The 22,479-nt window shown below is 38.9% G+C and overlaps 1 protein-coding gene across 4 annotated transcripts in view; it reads left to right on the top strand.

Moving 5' to 3' along the window:
* The first annotated feature begins 132 nt into the window (after positions 1–132).
* The window catches only part of egfem1 (EGF-like and EMI domain containing 1), a 59,428-nt gene continuing 37,081 nt past the window's right edge, over positions 133–22,479 (top strand). For 3 of the 4 annotated variants that reach the window (XM_082503152.1, XM_082503153.1, XM_082503151.1), the window contains exons 1-6: positions 133–463; positions 1,351–1,485; positions 1,999–2,108; positions 2,427–2,531; positions 16,344–16,466; positions 20,808–20,930. In XM_082503152.1, coding sequence (XP_082359278.1) covers positions 381–463; positions 1,351–1,485; positions 1,999–2,108; positions 2,427–2,531; positions 16,344–16,466; positions 20,808–20,930 — 679 coding nt within the window. In that variant the 5' untranslated portion in view covers positions 133–380. Of the gene's footprint in view, positions 464–1,350; positions 1,486–1,998; positions 2,109–2,426; positions 2,532–16,343; positions 16,467–18,988; positions 19,079–20,807; positions 20,931–22,479 lie in introns of those variants that run through there. The other variant, XM_082503154.1, reaches the window with a different exon arrangement.

The following is a 22,479-nucleotide window of genomic DNA, read 5'->3' as shown; positions in this document are numbered from 1 at the left end:
AAAATCAGAATAATTTAGGAGCATTTGTCGATAGGTATAGCCTTTTGATGAAACAACATATTTTGTCTTATAAGCAAAGCTGGCTGTATTACTAATGAGTGCACATGTCAGTGTTGCCGGGAGGTTTGGAGAGATGGCCCCACAGTCACTGTGGGTGGTGCCTTTCTTCGGAGCCATTCAAAGGCAGCTTTTGACATGAGACAGTTGCCCCTCTGCGTAACAAGCAAACGGGATATCAGGGATATCATTGCAGGATAAACAAAAGTCGTGAGTCATGTTTAAAGGAGGACTTTCATAAGTGTCAGGATGCTCTTCATTTAACAGGCACAGAGCCAGCGCCGATTGAGTACTTCTGACCGTGGTTGTAACTGGCTGAAATTATGTTCCCACATATTTTTATTTTGTGCGTAATATTATTTGGCACTATGCATATCGCGTCATCTTTGGAGCTGCAGCTTGGCATGTAAGTAACGTGTTTTGGGTTTGTTTTGGGTTTTTTTGTTTTGTTTAACATCGTTTCCACTGCTTTCCGTTTGCACTGTGAGCACACACTTGAATATATGATCAGGTGAAAGAGAAAGATTTGGGGCTTTTAAATATGACAGAAGCAGCGTGCGTTAGATTGGATTTTTAAAACAGAGATTCTGAGTTTAAACTCTGTTGAACTTTTGATTTCACCATTTATAATTCTCACTTCTCTCCACTCTATGTTTTTCTGCTCAATGACCACTAGGAGTCTCTCTTTCGGGTCCCCTCGTGCATGCGTGTCCACTGTTTTTGTAGCGCGGATGTAATGTGCATCTGCATAATAACTTCCAAAGGAATGTGCTTTTCCTTGGACTGTACTTGAGGGTTTTGAATTTAAATAGACTGTGGAGGACATGATTGATTCTTTCATTACCAGAGAAGAAGAATATTTCCTCTAATTAACTTCAGGTTGCCCTATACTGAAGCCAGATGGTTTGAGGAGGAGGACACCTATGGATAGTTTACCTGCACTCACAACATAAACAGATGCAGGCTCCTTAAATAGAAGCTTACAAAGTTTAAGATTTGAGGCTTTTTTTTTTTTTACACTTTATTTTGTAGATTTACATTGTAACAATTAAAATGTGGTTGTTTATCTAGTGATAAAAGCAGTAGACGGTGATAATGTGTAATACTAAAACAAATGAACATGTAGAACATGTATATATAACTGTTGTCTACCCCTCAACACAGTCACCTACCAACACATAGACAGAAAAATACAAATAAAGCACTATTTACTGAAAGTCATCAGAAAAACAGATTTTTTTCCCCCAAGTTTTTGCCATTTTGTTATATAAACTATGTGTTTTTCATGCCCAGGCCAAATGTTTGTGCTGACCAGGAGATGTCCATGGTAGGGAGCCGTCAACCTTGCGTCCAGGCTTTTACCCGCATGGTGAAGGTGTGGAAGCAGGGATGCACAAGCCACAAATGGTGTATGGGTGTTGAGAGGAGGTAAATGTAGACTTTTAAAATTTGGTTTGCCACTGGCGATCTCTCCGATAACTGCTGGGGATGACTTCTGTTCACGTGATCTGGGGCTGATAGTTGTAATGTTCATTCTTCTGATTAACAGAAACAGTGACTAATTAGTATTACTACAGTTATTTTTGACTGTTTTATACCTTACACTTATTGCTCTTTTATGCTTTTATATGCATTTATTTTGCTTTTGTGTTTTAATGCCATCTAACCTGCTAGCATGTTTTGGTACCTTGCCATAGCCCTCATCCTTCCCTCTTACTTCATCTTACCCTCTTACATGTTAAGCACTTTGGTACACCATGGTTTTTAAATGTGCTATATAAATAAAGTTTGTTGTTGTTGTTGTTATTAAACCAATTGGCTTTTGCATCTACAAAAATTGTTTAATGATGTGTTAAAAATCTTTTATACACTCAACATTATAAGGTATTACCTGTGAAGGTAATGTAATGACCTTAAAATTGTGAAATTTCCCCTCCTCAGGACAGCGTACTACACAGTTTACAGGCAAGTGTACAGAGTGGATTTGCACACAGTCTACAGGTGCTGCCCTGGTTGGATTCAGAAGGGTGAAGAGAGAGGTTGTCTGCACAGTGAGTAATTGCATTTCATCAGCATGTATCAGATGGAGCTACTTTCAATACTGCTGTGAAGTTGCACTTGAAACAATAACTGAACCCGGAAACAGCCTGTTGTCTAAACCAGCAATGGGCAATTAATTTTCCCAAGAAGCCACATGAGAAACTAGGACTGTTGTGCAGTGCTGCACCAATAAGCTGAACTCAACAGTCTCTGTTTCTCATGTGGCCCCATCGGAAAATTAATTGCCCACTGCTGGTCAAGACTGTATATGCAGAAGTGCACACATAACTTGGATATATCAGCAGCGTTATGCTATGTGATACCTTCAGGGGTTTGCAGTGCCAATATGTGCTTCAATGGAGGGAGATGTGCTGAGACTGGAGACCAAATATGTCATTGTCCACTGGGCTTCAAAGGCACACGATGTCAATATGGTGAGTATTCAGCTTCCCAGAAGATGAAAACTAAAGATTTTGCCAATTTATTAAATTGAAAATAAGTCACTGAAGTATGCAGGTAATTCAAAATAGCCAAATATATGTTTGGGAGCCGGCAAACACACTTATGTATATTCAGGGTCCAGTTCAGACCTTATGTGTTCACTCTGCTAAAGCAGAATGAGCCTGTCTTGTAGCTGTGATTGGACGGGGCTGCTCTGTGGGGGCTTTGGCTAGTTAAAGGTGAAAGAAGTGGGTTTTTGTTTGGGAGAAATGTTTTTTCTTTGAAGGCAAGAGCCTGGAGTGCTGTGGCTAACCCAGCTGAGCTTCCTCTCTATAAAAACTGCTCATTAATGAGACTGTCTTCAGTCCTTATTTTATATGACAGAAAAACTAAAACAAAAAATCTTCAGAAATAGAAATTTGGTTTCACCTACCAATATTTCCCCCTGGTTGAACATTTCCTTAATGCATTGAATTAATTGATTTGTTTGTTGAGTATTCTTTAAGGTTTGATAGTTTGGAAATAGGGATATTTCCAGTTTAGAAGCCAATGTGAACTCCCATGTCACTCAGTTATCAGCGTGCTTCTTGCACGGTATAACATAAGGCAGCCAGTTGATGGTTAGCATATACTTACATGTGCAACCGGTTTCCTGTACAAGGTCTCTTTCAGCTGAACAGCTGTTTGCCAGATCACTGCTCAGAGAAAGGACAGTGAACATTTGACAGGGACCAACCTTTCACTCCCTTCCAGTCTTTGTACTAAGCAAACCAGACATTTGCTGCAACCTTTAAATTACTGCGGAGATACAAAGGCAGCACGTGTGCTCTTAGCGATAACCTACCAGAAGGTGAATAAGTGTATTTGCTAAAATGTGGCTTCCTGTAAAATGCATCTAAGCAGTATCTATTACTTAAATTGCATTTAAATAAGCCAAAACAACTTAGAAATATGAATTGTTGGAGATAAGGACTTCTACACAAATAAATAAACTGGACATAATCAAAACCTCTAAAATCTCAGCCTTTCAGTTCTTAATGAACTGCAACTGAGCAACCTGGCATCTGTCACAAATAAATAGCGAACATCTGAAGTAAAGCAGAGTTAAACCCTTATTATTCTTCTTGTCTCTTGTTGCCATCATTGTCTATTCTTTCCGCTCATTGCAGTCTAAGTAACTCTAGTTTTTGTGTGCTTGTTGCTGTTTTGGAGGAGTCCTGCAAAGAGAGAATGGTGAGCGGAAGATATTTGGTTTCTAGCCCCCCACATGCTCACAGAAACGCAAACATGCAGGCAGACACACACATAAGCTTTGCTGTTAGATTTCCCAGGAGAAGGGGCCTGCCAGAGGTGTAACACAGTCCTTCCTCTTGCTAAGATGTTTTCACACAAGCCTGTTGTTGTTTGTTAGAGGCAGCGCTCGTGTTTGTTTTCACGCGGGTTCTTTGGTTTTCACACATCTAAGTGATGGATTGGAAACAGAGATGTTATAATCAGGACTTTCATCCTCTCTCTTTCACGTCCTCTTTGGGAACGCACGTCTTGCTCTTCTCTTTCTTGAAAACACTTTTCCTTCTCTCGTCTCGTGAGACAGATTTATCCACAGTCTTCTGCCAGAAACATTATGCGCCGAGAGAGTCAGCCAAGCTTCTGTGTTCAGCCAGGTTCCTTCCCTCGCAACCTTTGCCTGATGCGGCATCAAAGACACACACTAGTCATTTTGATTTGTGTGGGTTTAAGCAAATTACTATCGTTATTAACCTGCCTTCTTTATTAGATTCGTATTGTGAGATTTCACATTTCAAAATGACACTTTTTTTCTTTCCCGTGTGAGAGCTCGCACACAAGAATTTCACTCACATGTGCTGTACCAATGTATCTGCACATGTGATGTGACAATAAAAGTGATTTGATTGTGTGGATGCCCTCAAGGGCATTGATTTGATTTCAAACTAAAAAGGTAATCATATTTCAGTATTTTGTTTACAGTTGCTAAAAAAGGTGATTGGCGAATTAAAGAACGTGTTTTTTTTAGAGTGAAAATTGCAATTCATTAAATGACAATGAGTATATTTTTTTTAATTACAAGCCTGACTTTCTCGTAGCAAACGACTTCCTGTCACTATTCATCCTGTCACTATTTCTTAAGATATATAACAAAGTGCGTTGTGAGGACAAAGGATATGTCAGCCTTGCCTTTTCACCACAGCAGATTTAGACTTCAAAAGAGGCAAAATGTACACTGAGAAAAAGCCGAACATTCTGACTCTGGTTTTAGTTCAAGTTACAATCCAGGCACTGCTCCCCCTCGCCTCTTTTCAGCACTCATCACTGACTGACTTTCTTGAACTGTTACTTTCTTTGGTGCTCTGGCCAAGTCGTGGTGGTAGAACCCACAGTGTGTTGTGCGGGCCAGCTGACCACCTGCTTCTCATTTCTGATGTGAGACAGTAGGCATCATCCAAGGAAATCTATGTCAGCCACTGACACCAAGGCCGGGGTGTTGACACTGGGAGGTCATAAACAGCCTGCATGTTGCCCGAAGCATGTGTTGAGACTCTGGAGCCGGCTCTGTAATAGTTCTATTTATCCCTGCTTGTGAATGCCACCCTGTCTCACTCTGTAAAGCTTTGGATTAGGCTTTGGTTTGGTTAGATTGGTGCATGTGTCTGTATAAAATTAAGAGACCATGGGCACATAACAGCGTGAGGACAGAAACCATCTGGTCCTCACTAAAGAAGCCTTGGCTGCTTTCAGTGCACTTTTGGAACAGTTGTTATGAACGGTGCTTAAGACTAGATCTTGTAGTGGGTGTTTTTAATGAGACAGCGATCAAAATCAATAGAAATTACAACTTTCTTGCAAAAAGTTAATTGATATAAGTTGTGATATTATAGGTAGCAACATCCAAACAAACTTTGTTGGGAATGTATGGTAGAACAAAGATTTTTCTAACACAAACAAAGTCACCAGGCGGTGTGTGAATTAAACTAAGTATATGTAGCAACAGAAGTGGACTGGACAGTTTTATTTCCAGACTTTAAATCTGAGGAACTCTGTTGACAGCCTCGGGGGAATTGCAGTTTCAGTGTAAATCACATTTTCTCTCATGGAATCTTCTTTCTTCATTTGAACTTGAATGTTTGATTCTGCGGACCTCGAGTTGTCTATTATTGGATCACATCTCACCCCAGTCACTGAGCTCCTGTCTGGACGGGATTTCTGTCAGATTAAACACACCAATCTTTATCTGTGTCAGTGTTTGAACACTTGTGTACATATTTTTACAAAGGTGTGAATTAGATTGGGCTTGATTGTATGACATAAAGCTGAATGGATGGTGGAGATGGAGTTGCAGGAACACGTCTGCAGTCTTTAGTGTGGTAGATTACAGTAGGTTGTCTCTGAAAGTTTTCTTCTGTGATTGCCGAATGAAAAGGCTTCAATACAACTGAAGTTCTCTATGACTGTATTAAAGTTTTTCAATGAGCTACTGAAATGGGAAACAGCTATAGCTATAGAGGGAGTGGCTTTTCCTGCAGAGTTGTTAGGATGACTGCAATAAATAAAACAGTGGGAGACGGTGACTCAGTTACCACCAGGTCTCTTCTGTTGTGTATTTACTTTTGGTACAGGAAGCAGAGACTCTGTTTATTATGTGCATTTGACTATGTAAAACAGATTATAAACAGTCTGGCATAAATGGATGCAGTTTTGTTTGGATGTTGAAATTTTCTTTTAAGTCTTGGATTTTGTTGACTGTGTTTGTGCATTTTGATTTGTTTTACAGTATTTCAACAGTGAAATGTGTCCTAGAGAATCGGGAGTTATTTTTGTTTGTGTTGCAGCAGGTTTATATGTGCATGTGTTTGGATTTTCATGGTTCTCCTACCTAAATGTTCTCACACCTAAATGTTATTTTTGTCGTTAATGTGTTTGAACAGAACTGGCTCTAGAGCCCCAGTTTTTAAGACCAATATGGAAACCACTGGAAAAATATTAAGAGGTAAAATAATGTAGACTGAAAGCAACACAGCAGTGTGCTTGTGAGAGGAAAAGTACTGCAGAGGTGTACTAAAGGTGTGCAGTTTGAGTGCTGTGGTCAGTAGGTCTGGAAAAGACGTTACTACATTAATAAAACTTAGCCTATCTGAAAGAAGGAAATACAGCCAGTAATAATGCAAACCCAGTAAATTAACAGATGTATCAATATGACACTTGGTTCATTAAGACATGGAAGAATCTGATGTATTACAATCAAGTATTTAATTAAATCATGTTTAACTTAATTACATTAAAAGACAATTTTAGTCTTGATTCTGTACAAATTTGATATAAGGTCAGAATGTATGAAAAAAGTCATCTTTTTTAGGATTCATATGTAAATGCTTTTGGAAAAATAGAAATATTTTAAAATAAAAATAGCTTGCAGCCAACATGAAAAAAACAAAACAAGACAAGAACATTGGTTATACTAGTCGATATTCAGAAAAGATTCTTATCTGGAAAAGATAAACACTTTAGATGCTGTTAAAAAGTTTTAGACCCTCCTACTCTCCACACACAGATGTCTGAGGAACTTCAAAGAATGGGGATGCTATTTTCTGGGAATTGATTGGTCAGTAGGTGACGATTTCATACATGTTGAGCTCTAATCTGGAACCTAATCTGATCTGTGTTAGTGCACAGCATATGTTACCATGGCAAGCTACCGCAGTAAGAAGTTAACCATGTTCATAGTACTGAAAACCAGGTTTAACCCTGAATTTACCAAGGAAGATTCAACTAGCTTTGTAGAACAGCTTCCTGCACTATGAACCAAGTCCAGCATATCCAGGTTATCTTTTTGTTTTCTGGATTCACTTTCCTCACCGCTGGTGATCAGGATAAGCGCTCACACAAAGCTGATTATCAACTCCTTAAATAAACCAGAGTTTCCACTGCAGGTTGATATGATGGGGTTGGCGTTGGCAGCATCTAACCAGTATAAAAGGGTTTTTTCCATGGGTCATAACACTTTTCTTCCACAGAAAATGATCCCTATGAGTGCTACCTACACCAGAGACATCAGATGGTGTTTCAAAAATCGCTACAAAATATAAAATATACACCTGTAAAATACAAAACTGTTGTAAAGAAACATGGTTAACCATGTTTAACACTGAAGTTACACAAATAAAACAAAATCCTGTTTTGTAGTACTGGCTTTAGGGCTCTGGTTGTTGTGTTTGTAGCATTTCAAACACATATTACCAGCAGGGAAGTTTCAGAGTGCCTTTGGGAACATCAACACTCATAACATGATTGAAGGTGTTTCTTTACTTTATATATATATTTTTCTATCATATAAATGCCACTAATGATATCGGCAAATACCTAATATCGACTGAAATTGACTGACATATAGACATATAGACACATTCTGTCTCTCACAGTTGAAGTGTACCTCTGGTGCAAATTACTGACCTCTGTCATCATTTTAAGTGGGGGAACTTGCACAATCGGTGGCTGACTAAATACTTTTTTGCCCCACTGTATGATAATGGTCGAGCTTTAGTTGGGCTCTGCAGATTTGTACATATGCTAAGCTCATTGCATGTTTCCTCTTTGAGTATTCTGTGGAGGTGTTTATGCAAATTCTTGTACCTTACGCTTGACTGTTTCCATTTTTCACACAAGAAAATTAATGTTTCCTTCATACATCATTTAGGACCGGTTCAGGGAACATACTGGAAATTGTTAACTCTAATCCATTGGGTTTTGAATATAGCTAAAAAATATTTGCAACTTGGAAAAGATTCAGGAAAAATGATTTGGTAATGTCTTCACTTGGTATGGTGTATATCCTTTATAGAGCCTCTGCCAGTGTTTAGTCCTCTGTCTTCTACTGCTTTCACATGTCTTTGGCAGTAATATCACACATTCCTGGATTTGACTCTGGACAGAAAGAAAAATCTGTTCAGGATGAATTTTTACTGGTATGCCTGTTCCTGCTCTGAACTTTAAAAAGAGTCTCAGTGAAACAATCTGTCCGTCAAGAAAGAGAAAAAAAACCATAGTCTCTTTCAGGTCTCTGGAAGTAATTAAGCTCAACGATGTAGTCAAGCCAAAATATCAATATGTGGTTACAATAAAAACATGGCTGAGGAAAAATAAATAAATCTAGTCCTAGATTTAATTTGATAGAAATGTTCGTGAAGACCCAGAATGAAGGTGTATAACGTCTTAGTAGCTCCTGTGGTTGTTCTCACAAAACAGTGATGTCTTTCACAGGTTTGGAAGGAATCCTCTTAACTAACATACCATGCGGGGAGTTTAGCTTCTCTAAGTCTTTCCGTGCACTTAGGTCATAGCAGAGCTCCAGGTGAGTTTTGAGCATTGTGCTTTAACTCCTAAGCAACAGAAGCAGATTGTTCTTTCCCTCTAGGTACAAAGGAGTCATTTTAGAACAGTTGTAGTTCCAAATCATTGTCAACAACTATGATCTTAACACAACCTGGGATATAAGACAGCACTCTAAAGTCCCAGCTCACACATGTGCAGCAGGCAGTAATTTATTTAAATTATGACAACTGTGTGGTTGTAATGATGGCAGGCTGGAGTGCTTATGTTGGTCTTGTCTGAAAGGTTTCTGCAACAATAATTTAGGTCATGGCTACTAAAGTCTGTGAGGTGTGGAAGTCATAACGTTTGTTTCTGACAGAACTGAAGTGCAAATGTCTAAATGACCTCTGACAGGTCGGTTGTTGCTTTGGCTAGCGCTTTGTGTTTTTAATAATAGTGGTTAATGAAAAGCTTCACTGAAGGTTCCTGTGCATCTCTGGCGTAATATGTGCTTAATGACTGAGAAACCAATACCAATCTCCCAAGACATGTTTTAAACACATGGTAGCGATCAGCTTTTGAAAACTGAGTTAAAAGCCGCAGATGCCTCTGGCTGAATACATCAGACCTTACAGCAAGTTAAAATTAAATGTTGAACTCTAATAGTGATTGGATGCCAGAGGTTTCCATGATCCACAGAAAAAACTGTATCATCATAGTTATAGTCATGTGTGATTTTTCAGGATAAACATAGTTTGTCTTCTTATTAAACACTGAGACTAAGACAGTGATAATGTTTGTTATGTGCTAGCGTTGCTTCCTTTGTGACCTGTGCACCCAGTCATCCTGTTTTCATTCCTGAAGTCTCTATATGTGGATGTAGGAATCATATGCCGAGACACAGACCGTGAATATGGCTCGTCTAACAGCAGGACACAGGGGGGAGCAAGGCAAGTGCTACATGATCAGCATAGCTATCAGAGGAGGGAGGAACATTAGATCAATTGCTGCCATGTGACAGGGAAGTAGCCACATGCTAAAAAAAACACCCCGGCATCTTTTCAAATGCATTTAGCTATCATTTTTATCAGGTTAATGCTGAACAGGCCGCAGCTAATGGTCTGTGAGATGAGCCATGTGCACTCAAGGCTCACTGTTGAATTCCTACAGTAGCAGTGGAGTTATTCTTCCATGAACTCGGTTTGGCTGTGCTCTACAGTGTTAGTTTTGGGTTTAGAAAAATAAGCCTAAGATAGAGGCCCCCTTTTCGAGATTTTTGAAGTAGACAAGTAGTGAGTTTTCCACCAAGAAAGTGCCCCAGAGTTCTGAAAACTACTTTAGGGAAGTTAGCAAAAGGGATAAAAACCTTTTTTGGCCTTCACTAATCTAAAACTGGAGAAATATCTGATATGCAGCTGTTTGGCTATAAAGCAAGCAGTGCAATTCTGATTGTTTTTCAGTGTGAACTTTTCTCAGAAGAAGATAAAAAAAATGCTATCTTGACCTTTTGTTGTCTTGTAGAAGAACATCAAAGAGCTGAAAGCGCTGTGAGTCATTCAGGCCTACACACTTCACTAGTTTCTCTAACAACATGGTTTTCTTTATAACTCGTGTTCTTGCTCATTTAAAGGTAAACTTTTCCTTTAACATATGACAGTAAGTAGGCAGCATTAGCAGTCAGTAGCATTAGGGGAAATGTTGGAAGTGAATGGTGAAAGTTAGAACATGCTGACGCTGTGTAACTTAGTACATCTTACTACGTGTAATAATTCTCAAAAGCTAGAAAGACCCTGGCATGGATGTTGTTTCACAATGAAAAGTAAATAGTAACGTTCAAAGCTTTATTAAACTGAAAAATCATCCTTAGCACGATCATGTTTATTCCATATCTGAAACAGCAATACTGAGATGCTGAACAATCTTCTACATGCAGTACAGTTAGGCATAAATCTACATCCATGTTTCATCCTCTCTGTGGAAGGCATTTTTGAGGAAGATAGTTTTCCCAGATGTTGAAGAAAACTTGATGGAATTATGGGGCAAAAAGTTCAAATAAGACTATCAAGCCAGGGGCTCCAGTTCAACTTTTCTATCCCAATTAATGAACTGGGTTTTAATGTTGGAACTTTGGTAATTACAGAGAAAAATGCTGGTGTTGTGCGCGGATTAAATGTTGGGGGAGAAAGCAGGATAGCACACAGTTGTTGTGATTCATGTCTCTTGTACTGCACTGTCAGAGAACAAATAAGGTTTTATTATTTACTATTAGGAAATGAAAGATAAGAAAAAAAAAGCATGTTTACACCAAGTAAATAATCTGTGTCCCCCTAAAACATCCGATCCATCCTTACAATAAAAACAAGTTTTGAAGAGACAAATGGGAAGCATGTGAGCTGCACAAGTGAGTTCACCACATGGTTGAAAGTGAGCAGGGCTAAATGTTTGTCACATAGAAAATTAAGAGCAAGGAGAAAGGAAGCTTTTCAAAATACTTTCTCACATATCAATGCGTCATATTAACAAACCCAGCTATCCAAAATTAGGGCTTTCCATCACCAATGACCAGCTCTGCCTTTCTCCTCCTCTGTTATTGTATGCTTCAGACGGGACTTAAAGACAGTTGGCATTCTTCCTAAATGTTCTGAGCCATGATTGATTGTATCCCTTCCTCAAGCTCGCCATATCTTGAAAACAATCCACCTTTTGTCTCATCTTTAGTTGCCGCTGAGCAGATTGTTGAAGCTTACTTCCTTCTCTGTGACAGGTTCTTTAAGCTCCTCAGCTGTCCCTGAATAACCTTTGACCTTTCGGTATGGTTCACAAGGTCTTTTGCTTTTTCTCCGCAATGGGACACTTCTACATCATAGCTAACACACATTTTCAGCTTCGATAAATAATAATAAATACAATATATATATATATATATATATATACATATATGTAAAACAAATCACTAATGGAGCAATGCACTGGAAAAAGATACAAAATCATCACTTGGAACAGCTCACATTTGAAATATTACATCTCATTGGCAAATAGCAGTTATGTGGAGCTGCTGAAGTAGAATAGCTGAGTAAGAATGTGTCCTGTTTCATGAACGTTTCCAAAAGTTCATGGTGTATATGTCGAGCATAATCTCACAGTTTAAATAATCTTTTTGGTAATGTGTAACATTAAGTTAAATAAAAAGGCTGAAAAATGGCCTGTTATTGTAGAGAAGTGTGAGCTGAGGCTTTTTCTTTACTGGTCTGTCTGGTAAGTATTTCTTTTCACAGTTAACTTGCCATAATAGAAACAAACCTAGAATAGGTGGGAAATAAACACCGGTCCTGCTCCAGACCCAAATTCCATCTATTAAGGAAGAATCAGTAAATTTACTCAGGCTTGAATTTCACTTACCACAACTGAAGCTCTGCTGCATTCATTGAAGAGTGCTGAGAGAGACAAATCATGCAGCCAAAGCCTGCTGATTCAGTTATTGATCCAGACTTGTATCTTTAAATGTTTTACCATGAGGAAAATGGGCACATTGCTGAGGGTTTGTTGATTTATTTAATGTCCATGTACTAAAGGTAGTTTTTTTTTCTAGGGGAAGGAAAAACGGTGGTCCTTGGAGAAACTGGAAAGAGGGGGGGCACTGTATGCTATGCTGAAGACAGTAATGTCAATAACACCTGATGAGATATCCAGGAATAAGGACTTGGTGGTTGATAGTTGTCTATGGAGAACACAAAAGCATTCAAACAGCTGTCCTCTCTGTTCGGCCTAACTGATGGGAAACAAAAATCACTTCCATTCATAAATGAAGAAGAAAACAGTTTCCGTCTTGTTTTGAACTTTATCAAGATAGATACATGGATACATTACAAGAAGACGAAAGCTCTGGCAGAAGGCTCACAAAGCCATCTGTTGCAACAAGTTGAGATCATATACAGTATCGCTATGTTTAAAATCGATAGCTTCCTGATAAAATAAGTTAGTTGCACTACTTCGGCTCTATGGTGACCCCTTGGGTAAGGAAGGGAGCAGCTGAAAGTACCTTCTTTTGATGACTGTCTGCAGAGATTTTGAGGCTGAATTATGTGGAATTCTATAACTAAGTAAAAAATACATTAAATTCCTGCATATAGGTGACGGTTTAAATGGAAAAACATTTTTGTTTTTTCAGTCTTCCCATTAAAATAAGTGCTATTCAGTAACGATGACAGGGCGACACAGTTCACATCGCTAACACTTTTTAAGCGTTGCGTTGTTTTGTGCTGGAAAAAGCTGGATTTTAAAAATGCCCTGAAAGGCACTAAGTGAACACTTCTCCCTGCACACCATCTTGATGGTGATGACAAATGACCCTGAGCTAATACGGAGAGCTCATTAAGGCTCCAGGGAGCTGCAGGATCAAAGTGGGGATGTGTGAGTGGGGGGGCAGGGCTGTAAGGTTAAGAGTCTATGTCACTTCCTTGTGAGTTGATGAAAAGTATAGAACAGGGTTGTGTCTCTGTGGACAGCTATAGGTATGCACATGTGTGTGTGTGTGTTTTCCCGGATGGGCATAAAGTTTCTTAGAGCCTCTTCTTGTTAAAGATGAATGGGAAGAGTGTTGGACTTCCATGTAAGTAAAGGCTTGTAAAGCCAAGGCTTACATTATTTATGTGTATTTTTCTGAGGAAAACAATGTGCTAATTATAAAAATAAAACAACTAAGGAAAAGTGATTTACAAAGACCTAAACCCAAAAGATAAATATCTGTAATATCAGCACTGATCATTGTCTCCTTCAGAAATTCTTGAAATTAATTGTGAATCTGTGTCTCCCTTTACATTACCCAGAAAACCCTGCATGCCCTTGGAAACCAAGTGTGGGTGTGGCCTGAAAAAGAAATATGGCGACCCATCCTTTGTTTCTGAGGTCCTGCAGAACTCTGCAAACTTTTAAAATCCTGTAACAACTAATGTTCAAGCGAAGCATTCAATTTCTGAGGATATTTGTCACGGCTGCTGCTTTTCCTTGCTTCTGATTTCACCCACTGTAAAATATGGAGCCGTATAGTATCTCTTTATCTCCACAGGGAACACACATGGTTGCAATAATTCAGCATCGCTCGTCCAAACTATGGCTCTTTGCATCACATCGCATGAAAGGATTGGAATAGGCTATTGATAACGCATCTTGCGTGCTCAGCTGGAGACAATTTTGTCTAAACTGACTGCTGTGGCTTTGTGCTGTTATCAGGAAGCAGCTTTCAGCACAGACTCAAATCCTTTCTTTATTTCTTATTTTTTGAGAATGCAGATGTGGGGAAACAGATATATTATCAAGTATTTTACCTGAACAACATAAACAGTTTTTCATACCCTGTTGTCTTTTAATAACTCTGGCCAAGTCATCGGTTGCTTCATGGGTGTCTTCCCCCTGCAGGCTCAACATAAGAGTACTGCTGAGTATGTTAAAATCGAAAGCCTTTTTTTTTTCTCCCCCGAAACCAAAGGCTTTGTTTCATGGCTTATGTAAAATGTATGTGCCTTTAGATTAGCCTTTGCATAGTTAGATAGCGGTATATTGAAGAAATAGGACATTATTCCTTCATTACCCCTTGAAAAGCTAAACAAATCTTAAAAACCACCATTAAAAGCATGTTATTTTATAATAGCATGTTAATAAAAAAAGATTATGACTTTCACAAAGTGATACATCAGACTAATTTAAACAAACACTGTTGTCGTGTTCCTTCAATCTAATAAAAACAAGCTGCCAAACGATGCATTTTTTAAAAGCACGCCGTTTCCTGTTTTTTTTCCCAAACTGTTTCTCCACATTGGAAATTTCCTGTTATTCAGAATAAACAAACTCAATGTACAGTGAGGGGCCATTTAATCTTTTTAACAGATGGCGACAAGATACTAAATAATATTTCCTTTCCACCTTCTCTGACAGGAGATGTCTATATCTGATGTCTGCATATCACTGACAGCGTATCCCTTTTCGAAACCAGTCCTGTAACAGTGTATCATGGACCAGAACTACTGTGGCAAAAAACAGCATTTTACACTCATTGATCAGGATCAAGTCAGCTGTATAGACTTGATCCTGATCAATGAGTGTAAAATGTTACACTGCTGTTTTCTATCTTTGGATTGTAGGGACAATAGGTGCCAACCTCATCTGACCAGCTATAAGTAATGGCGTGGGATAGTAAAGGTGGTATGAAAGATTGTAGTGTTTTCAATAGAAAGCAGTTTAAACAGTGGGGACTTCAGTAAAACAGAAATACGCAAAAAAATAAATAAATTAAAAAAATTAAAAAAAGTATTTCTGTATATCAAATGAAAGCCCGTTTTACAAACCAGAAACTATTTTAAAGTAATGCCATAAATGAAAATGTCTTCCTTTGTTGCTCGATTATAACTACTGCAGATGTTAGCAACATTTACCAGACCTGCCTGTTATAAATCTTCAGCCAACAATCTGTCTACTATAAAAATAATACTTAGAGCAATATCTCATTGCCATGTGTCATAGATCATTCATATTAATAGGGTTTCTTGTTACCGCTTCATGCATATTAGAAGATAAAGGAAAATTTGTGTGGTGATATCACACCAGATTAGAAGGTTGGGAAAACCAAGTAAGAAGTAAGGTTAGATAAACATATTAAGACTTTGAAAAGAGTTTTAATGCCAGTATTTTATTTTTTTAAATTTGACCTCGAATGAGGACTTTTAGTTGGGTAGTAGAAGGGACACTTAGAAGATCTCCTCAATTCCATTGACATGCCTTCTGTAGAGGAAACAGAGTCTAGGGACAAAAGGGATGACTAAGCCATCACTGGAGGTGAGGTCACTGAGGTAGTTTGGCGAGGCCTCTGGAGTGGATGAAATTTGTCCCGAGTTTCTCAAGGCTCTGGATGTTGTGGGGTTGTAACAGCTAACACGCATATGCAACGTTTGTGGAAGTTGGGGAGATTGTACCTGGACTGAAAAACCTCTTCAAGAAGAGGGTCTGGATGGTGTGCTTCACGTTTAGGGGGATCATACTCCTCAGCCTCCCCTGGCAAGGTCTTAGTCCATCTCTCTTGGTTGTGCCCTGTGGGTAAACGGAGTGTTAGGTTCGGTGGTCTCAGGATTGTGTCTCTTGCACTTGAGCAGTTTGTGGTTGAGCAGCAGGGATGAGACTTTCTCCTGTTCTTTCATTGTGCTTCATGAGTGCACCGATCCTTAAATCCTGTCAATAGACTTCAATTTTATTTATATATCACTAAATCACAACAACAGTTCCTCAAGACGCATTGTATTGTAAGGTGAAGACCCTAAAATAATACAAAGAAAAAAATAAAAAGAAAAGAAAGAGGCAAACAAACAAAAACCCTACAAAGAGTTTAGGATGCAGTGAGGCCAAAAATCCTTTTGTCACATTTAATTAAGCTGCAATGTTTTGTTAACTGTGAATTAACTTAGTGAACTTAGCCTTCAATGTTCTTCTTTCAGATGTTAACGAATGTGAAGTGGATGAAGGCGGCTGTGAGGGGTACTGTTGCAACACCATTGGCAGCTACTACTGCAAGTGCCCTGAAGGCAGTAGGTTGGGGCCAGATGGCAAGGCCTGCAATGGTAAGGTGGACATCTAGAAATAGCTGGCGTACAAACACTGACCTCCTGGGTTAACTTCATTGTTATTATTATAATATAATATAATATAATATAATATAATATAATATAATATAATATAATATAATATAATATAATATAATGTGCCTGTGAATTTGTTATCATTTAGTAGTGCTACGACTCTGTTCTCTGTAATCGAGTTCATGTAACTCAGTACTAATGACTACTGAGCGTCATGTTTATGTGTCCCAGCTTGTGTAACCCCATAGCAAGACGGCCCCTAGCTGATTAATTATGACATCACTATAAAGCTTTTTGCACAGAAAGCCCTAAATGCGATCATCTTCTCTTCCAACATTTTATGGCAGTCCACTTTCCTGCTTCAATTTACCTTTAGTCTGAAATCATAAATGCACTGAGTAATTAGTTACAGGAACTACAATGAAGGCATTTTTGCATGGGCTTACTTTGGCTGCTTGTCTGCCTGTGGTCAAGTTTTTCCCAGCGAGATAGCATCGCAATCAAGACACAGTCACGGAAATTCTGTGCAAGTTTATTAGGGTAAAAAATAACGTTATGGTAGAGACATTAGGTGCCAATCATAACGTTATTTTTGATGCAACTTCCCATTTGAAACAGTCAAAGTTACGGCACCAAAACCGCTTGGTTAGGAAAAAATAATTATGACATTGCAGGAAAACACTGGCGTGATCCATTTTTCAGCATCTGCCCATCTTCTTCTCCTTCCTAATCCTTTCTCAATCTCTTGATTAGAAGCTTTACTGGAGTTGTTTCTTTATGCAGATGATGCACTCAGTGTTCATCTACTGTATAGGCAGACATATGCCATCATTTACATGAGCCTGTGGTACTGTGCTCCATCAGCAATAGCACAAAAAATGATCACTGTACATTTAATTTAGGCCTTTATTTTACCATTCATTGTATACTTTTTGGGCTTTTTAAACTCAGAGAGAAAAAAGTTAACTTTAGAAACTTTTACATAGTGACACCTATTATTTTGACTAAAAACATTGGTGCCATCTATAAATGAACGTGAGCATTTGTTCACATTCATCCATGTGAGGTAATTCAGTGGCCTTTGTGTTTTCTCCCTAAGTATTTCTTGAATCTGCTACATTTAAATGATCTGGCCTCTGTAGACCTACACATGCATCTGTCCACACAGGCAGTGCTGATATATTATAACAAGCGTGCCCTCCCAGTTCATCTGTCTTCTTTGAAAGAAATACGCTGAGTTAGCGGCGCGCCCATTTGTTCCTAAAAGCTACAGGTGTGAACAAATGCTCCTGATCTTTGACCTTTAAGACAGGATAGTGTCACTCTAACATTTTTATGCCTCACAGGTTGCTGGAGAAGTCAGGAGTGAGCAGCATTAGCAGCATTAGCAGCTGTTCATTTCTTATTTTAGGGGCTTTTGTGTGAATTTGCGTGAAAGTACAACCTGATACTTACATAGCATTTTTCACTTGCACCAAACACTCATAGACTCACACTCCAATAGATGCATCAAGGGCAACTTGGGGTTCAGTATTTCGCCTAAGGACACTTTGACATGCAGGTTGGAGGAGCCAGACCGGGACGGGTGACCCATTCTATCTCCTGAACCACAGTTGCCCCATTTGTTCACTACATGTGGTTAAATTACTGGCAGAAAAGAGTGTTTTTGACTTTAACATGTGGCAGAAAAGAAAGTGACGTTACTATTTTTAGAGTTTTATCTGACCAAAACTGAAGCACCCTGAAGATTTTGGTGAGAGAACTTGCTTTGAGTTTTTGGTTCTCACTAAAATGGGCTCTTTTAACATTCAGACTACCTTTTTTTTTTAAAAAAAACAAACATTCTACCTCATTTGTGCCACTAAAGCAGTTCAGCAGCATGTTAGTAGGGCTGCTGTTTCGCCTAATTGTATGTGTTAGCTCAACAATTCTGCTGTCACATGATATGACCTCCTGACCTGTGACACCTCCAGCCCTGCATGCACCTCACTGTGTGTCTCACGCTGAAATGATCTCAACTGGGGAAACCAATAAGCAACCTTGACAAACTTTTTTCTGTTCAGCTGTTTTGGATGTTAAGCATCATTCACAATAGCAGTCATACAAAAGAGCCTTGTTTCAGTGGCACACACCTTACGAGTGCAATGTGCAGTAAATATTTCTAACATCCATGTATATGTTCAAAGAATGGGGCAAACCATTAGGAATTTCTTTAGGCGACTATAGTCTTGCAATCACTTTGGAGAGGATTGCCCACATGGGTTTGCCAGATATTTAAATGTGTAGAAAGCAAAACACAAACACAAATAAATGCACACATAAACTACATGAAAGTGATTTAGTATATTTGTAGTACTTAGGAAATTCTCTGACCTCAGAGAAACCAGAATTATGGTTGTGTTGTGCATGCTCAAATAAACTGAACCACATGTTCCTGGGAAAAATACAAAAAGAAAACACAAAATAAAACTTTATTTGGGCAGTCATTGCACACACAGGCCTAACAAAGGAATTAGTGTAATCTCAAAAAGTCAGAGATGACAAGCAGGAAGAGTTTTGGAGGATCTTATGAGCACCGTCCCCAATACGTATACGTGAGTTGAAGTTTCAGGTTTTTGGCTTCACGGCTTCCTTCTCTCTGACACACACTATAGGAAAAACAGTGAACAAATGAATCGTGTGCAAAGAGCATGATAAACCACTCATCACTCACACCAAAGAAAGTGTAGTTGTAAAAGTCTTGATGATATTCACCGTTTCATCGTTTTGTTCACAGGAGACATAATATGCAGTTAGCTCTTAGTGTTTTTCTTCACTAGTAAAACTGAAGGAGCTGATGGGGGAATAAGCTGAACAGCACACTTAATAATTAACATTTTAAAGCATGAGAAATTGGAGCTTAAAATTGGTTAAAATTACACAATTACACCTCTTTATTCCACAATCCCGTAAAATTGCGTTATTCATTTTCTGTTATTTGGCGTGCGTCAAACGAAATGTTTAATTAGACCACCTCAAAGCTGGGTGGGACTTTTTTTAAAATTAAGGATGTAATAAATTCCTTGTTTCTAAAAAGCTCATTTTAATCCTTCATTAAATTGAACGCTGTTCTCTCACAACTGACCACAGTTACAGGTGTCTCATTCATGAGCAAAGCGAAAACTTTTAATCAAGAAGCAGAGAAACTGTTCCATATTCATCACTGTGATGGCTGCAAATTTCATATTTGAATCAGTCAGAAGCAAGGCGTGGTGCATGCAGGGGCGGATCCAGAGAAATTTTCTTAGGGTGGCATGAAGGTGGCAAAGAAATCAAATGGGGTGGCAAAATCAAAGCCTCCCCCCCACCCAAACACATATGCACAAAACAAAACGACTACACAACAGAACAGCTACACAAGACAACACAATACACTAAGTATACACTCCACACTAACCATCACAAATCTCCCACATCTAAAAACTCTCTCTCACACACACACTTGCTCGCTCTGTCTCGCTGCTGTTACAGTCACTCCCAAAACTTTTCCCTCTTCCTAAACAACCAAATTCCATATGTTGACTTTTTTTTGAATTGGTCGACATGGTGCATTTGTCCACCGATAGGAAAGCGGTGGCTTTTTCCCCTTTCTTTACTGTTTTCGCGCTGTCCTTAGAAAACGCTTAAAACACACACACACACAAAAACCTGACGACAGTATTTAGGAAAAAAGCGTGGCTTATATATATTATCATAACTCTGGATTTACTGGCCTGTAATTAAAATGTAAAAACTTTGAAGTCTGAACTTTCAGTGTGGGTTGAAATAGAAACTCAGCGTGGCTGCAGCTTAAAATAGTCATGTGATTTGGAGGTGCAGCGTGTCGGTGGACCACAGAGGGTTCATAACACTCACCTTTCTTCCATTTCCAGAGTGTAACATCCAAACACCTGTGTAAAATCCGAAATTCCCATGTTGTTGTTCAAAATGTGCTCTGGCACAATCATAAGCATGGCTTGCTACTGAAAGCAAGAAAAAAGCCGGTCCTGCTATGGGCTGAACCATTTGTTAATGTTGCAGGGCGGGAACACTATCCAATACATTCAGTTTTAGCATTTATATTCACTGTTGACTGTAACTACACTCAAACTGTTAATGCTATCTTATTTTAATAAACAACACTGTCATATGCAAAACTGGGGTGGCACTTGGGGTGGCAAGGGATCATTTTAGGGTGGCACTTGCCACCCCATGCCACCCTTCTAGATCCGCCCCTGGGTGCATGAATACATATAAATATATATCTGTATGAGGTATGCATGCATTGCATATCTGTGTGTTCAGATGTAGATGAATGTGAGGAGCTCAATGGAGGATGCCAGCAGACATGTGTCAACACACCGGGCTCCCATCACTGTGAGTGCAGTGAAGGCTTCCGCATGCACTCAGATGGTCGAACTTGTATCGGTAAGTACTAAAGAAAAGGATTTACAGCACTTGTGGAAACTGTTTTCTATCTACTCCTCCCCACACCGTATTTTTCCCACATTAATAATTCAGGATTTTTTGCAATCATTCTCTTTGTAATAAAACAGATAAAATACAGTTTTTTAAAAAAATGGGTTGAATTTATTGCACTTTTGAAGGATAGCCTGACATTCTGAGAATTTGCTTGTGAGCTTTCTTTCCAAGCTTTTGATGGGAATATTAATGTCAATCTCACCATATTTATTTTATGAAACTTAAGCAACAGATCATCTGGCGATCAGAGCCCTTTACTACACGTTCATGACATTAGAAAGGTTATGCCATACAAATACTTAGGATACACACTGATAATGCACTTACTCGGAACATGGATGTAGAAAGTGTGTATACGAGAATCCATCAGCATCATTGTCTCTGATGTTTTTAGTGTTTATGGCAATATTTTGTCATTTATGCTTAGGTCTGTGTGCAATTTTCGTTTTTTGTTGTTGCCATGATTTGTGTTGATCTTATCTTATCTTATCTTATCTTATCTTATCTTATCTTACCAAGAGTGCAAACTGGAGGCATAACTGACATGTATACTTTCTCAACTGCTGGTTAACACAAATCTGTAATAAGTCCGTAAACAACTCAGTGCTTTTAAACATGCAGACATGGTCAAGATGATCTGCTGAAGTTCAAACTGAGCATTACAATAGGGGAAGAAAGGTTGTTGGTGCCAGACGAGCCAGTCGAAGCATTTCAGAAACTGCTGAGCTGCTGGGATTTTCCCACACAACAATTTCTATTGTTTACAGAGAACAGTTCAACAAAAAGAAAATATCCAGTGAGCGGCAGCTTGCTGGGCGAAAATGCTTTCTTAATGTCAGAGGTCAGAGGAACATGGTAAGACTGCGTCAAGCTAACAGGAAGACATTAATAACTCAGATAACCAGTCATTACAGCCACGGTATGCAGAAGAGCATCTCAAGATATGAAAACTTGGACTACAGCAGCTGAGGATGACAGTGGGTGCCATTCCTGTTAGCTAAGAGCAGGAACCTGAAGCTACAGCTCACAATAGATGTCTGAAAAAATGTTGCCTGCTTAATGAGTCTAGATTTGTGTTGCAACATTCAGACGGTAGGGTTCAGACTGCGGGTGTTGGCATAATGGTGTGGGGAATAGTTTCTTAGCACAACGCGAAATCGTAATCCCAAAGTCGGCGATATCATGGATGTGGAGCAAATGTGTGACGCTGTAACATGAACCAAACTCTCTGTGGAATGTTTCCACCACCTCGATAAATCTGTGCCACAAAGAATTAAGGGTGTTCTGAAGCCAGGATTAGCAAGGTCTACATAATGAAGTGGCCAGTGAGTGTTCAGTCCAATGAAAACCAGACTTCATTGGTAGCAGTCACTGAACACAGTTAATGCCAGAACTAATTTCTTCACTTTGGGTTTTGTACAAATGTAACAAACAAATGTAGTGAAAAAAACAGAATGAAAGCGTAGAAGCTAGAGCTTCATTGAATAATCCTTGT

This window comes from Aulonocara stuartgranti (assembly GCF_965226115.1).
Source record: "Aulonocara stuartgranti genome assembly, chromosome: 14".
Lineage (NCBI taxonomy): Eukaryota > Metazoa > Chordata > Actinopteri > Cichliformes > Cichlidae > Aulonocara > Aulonocara stuartgranti.
Note: the sequence above shows the minus strand (reverse complement) of the source record. Positions and strands in the feature narration are given on the sequence as shown.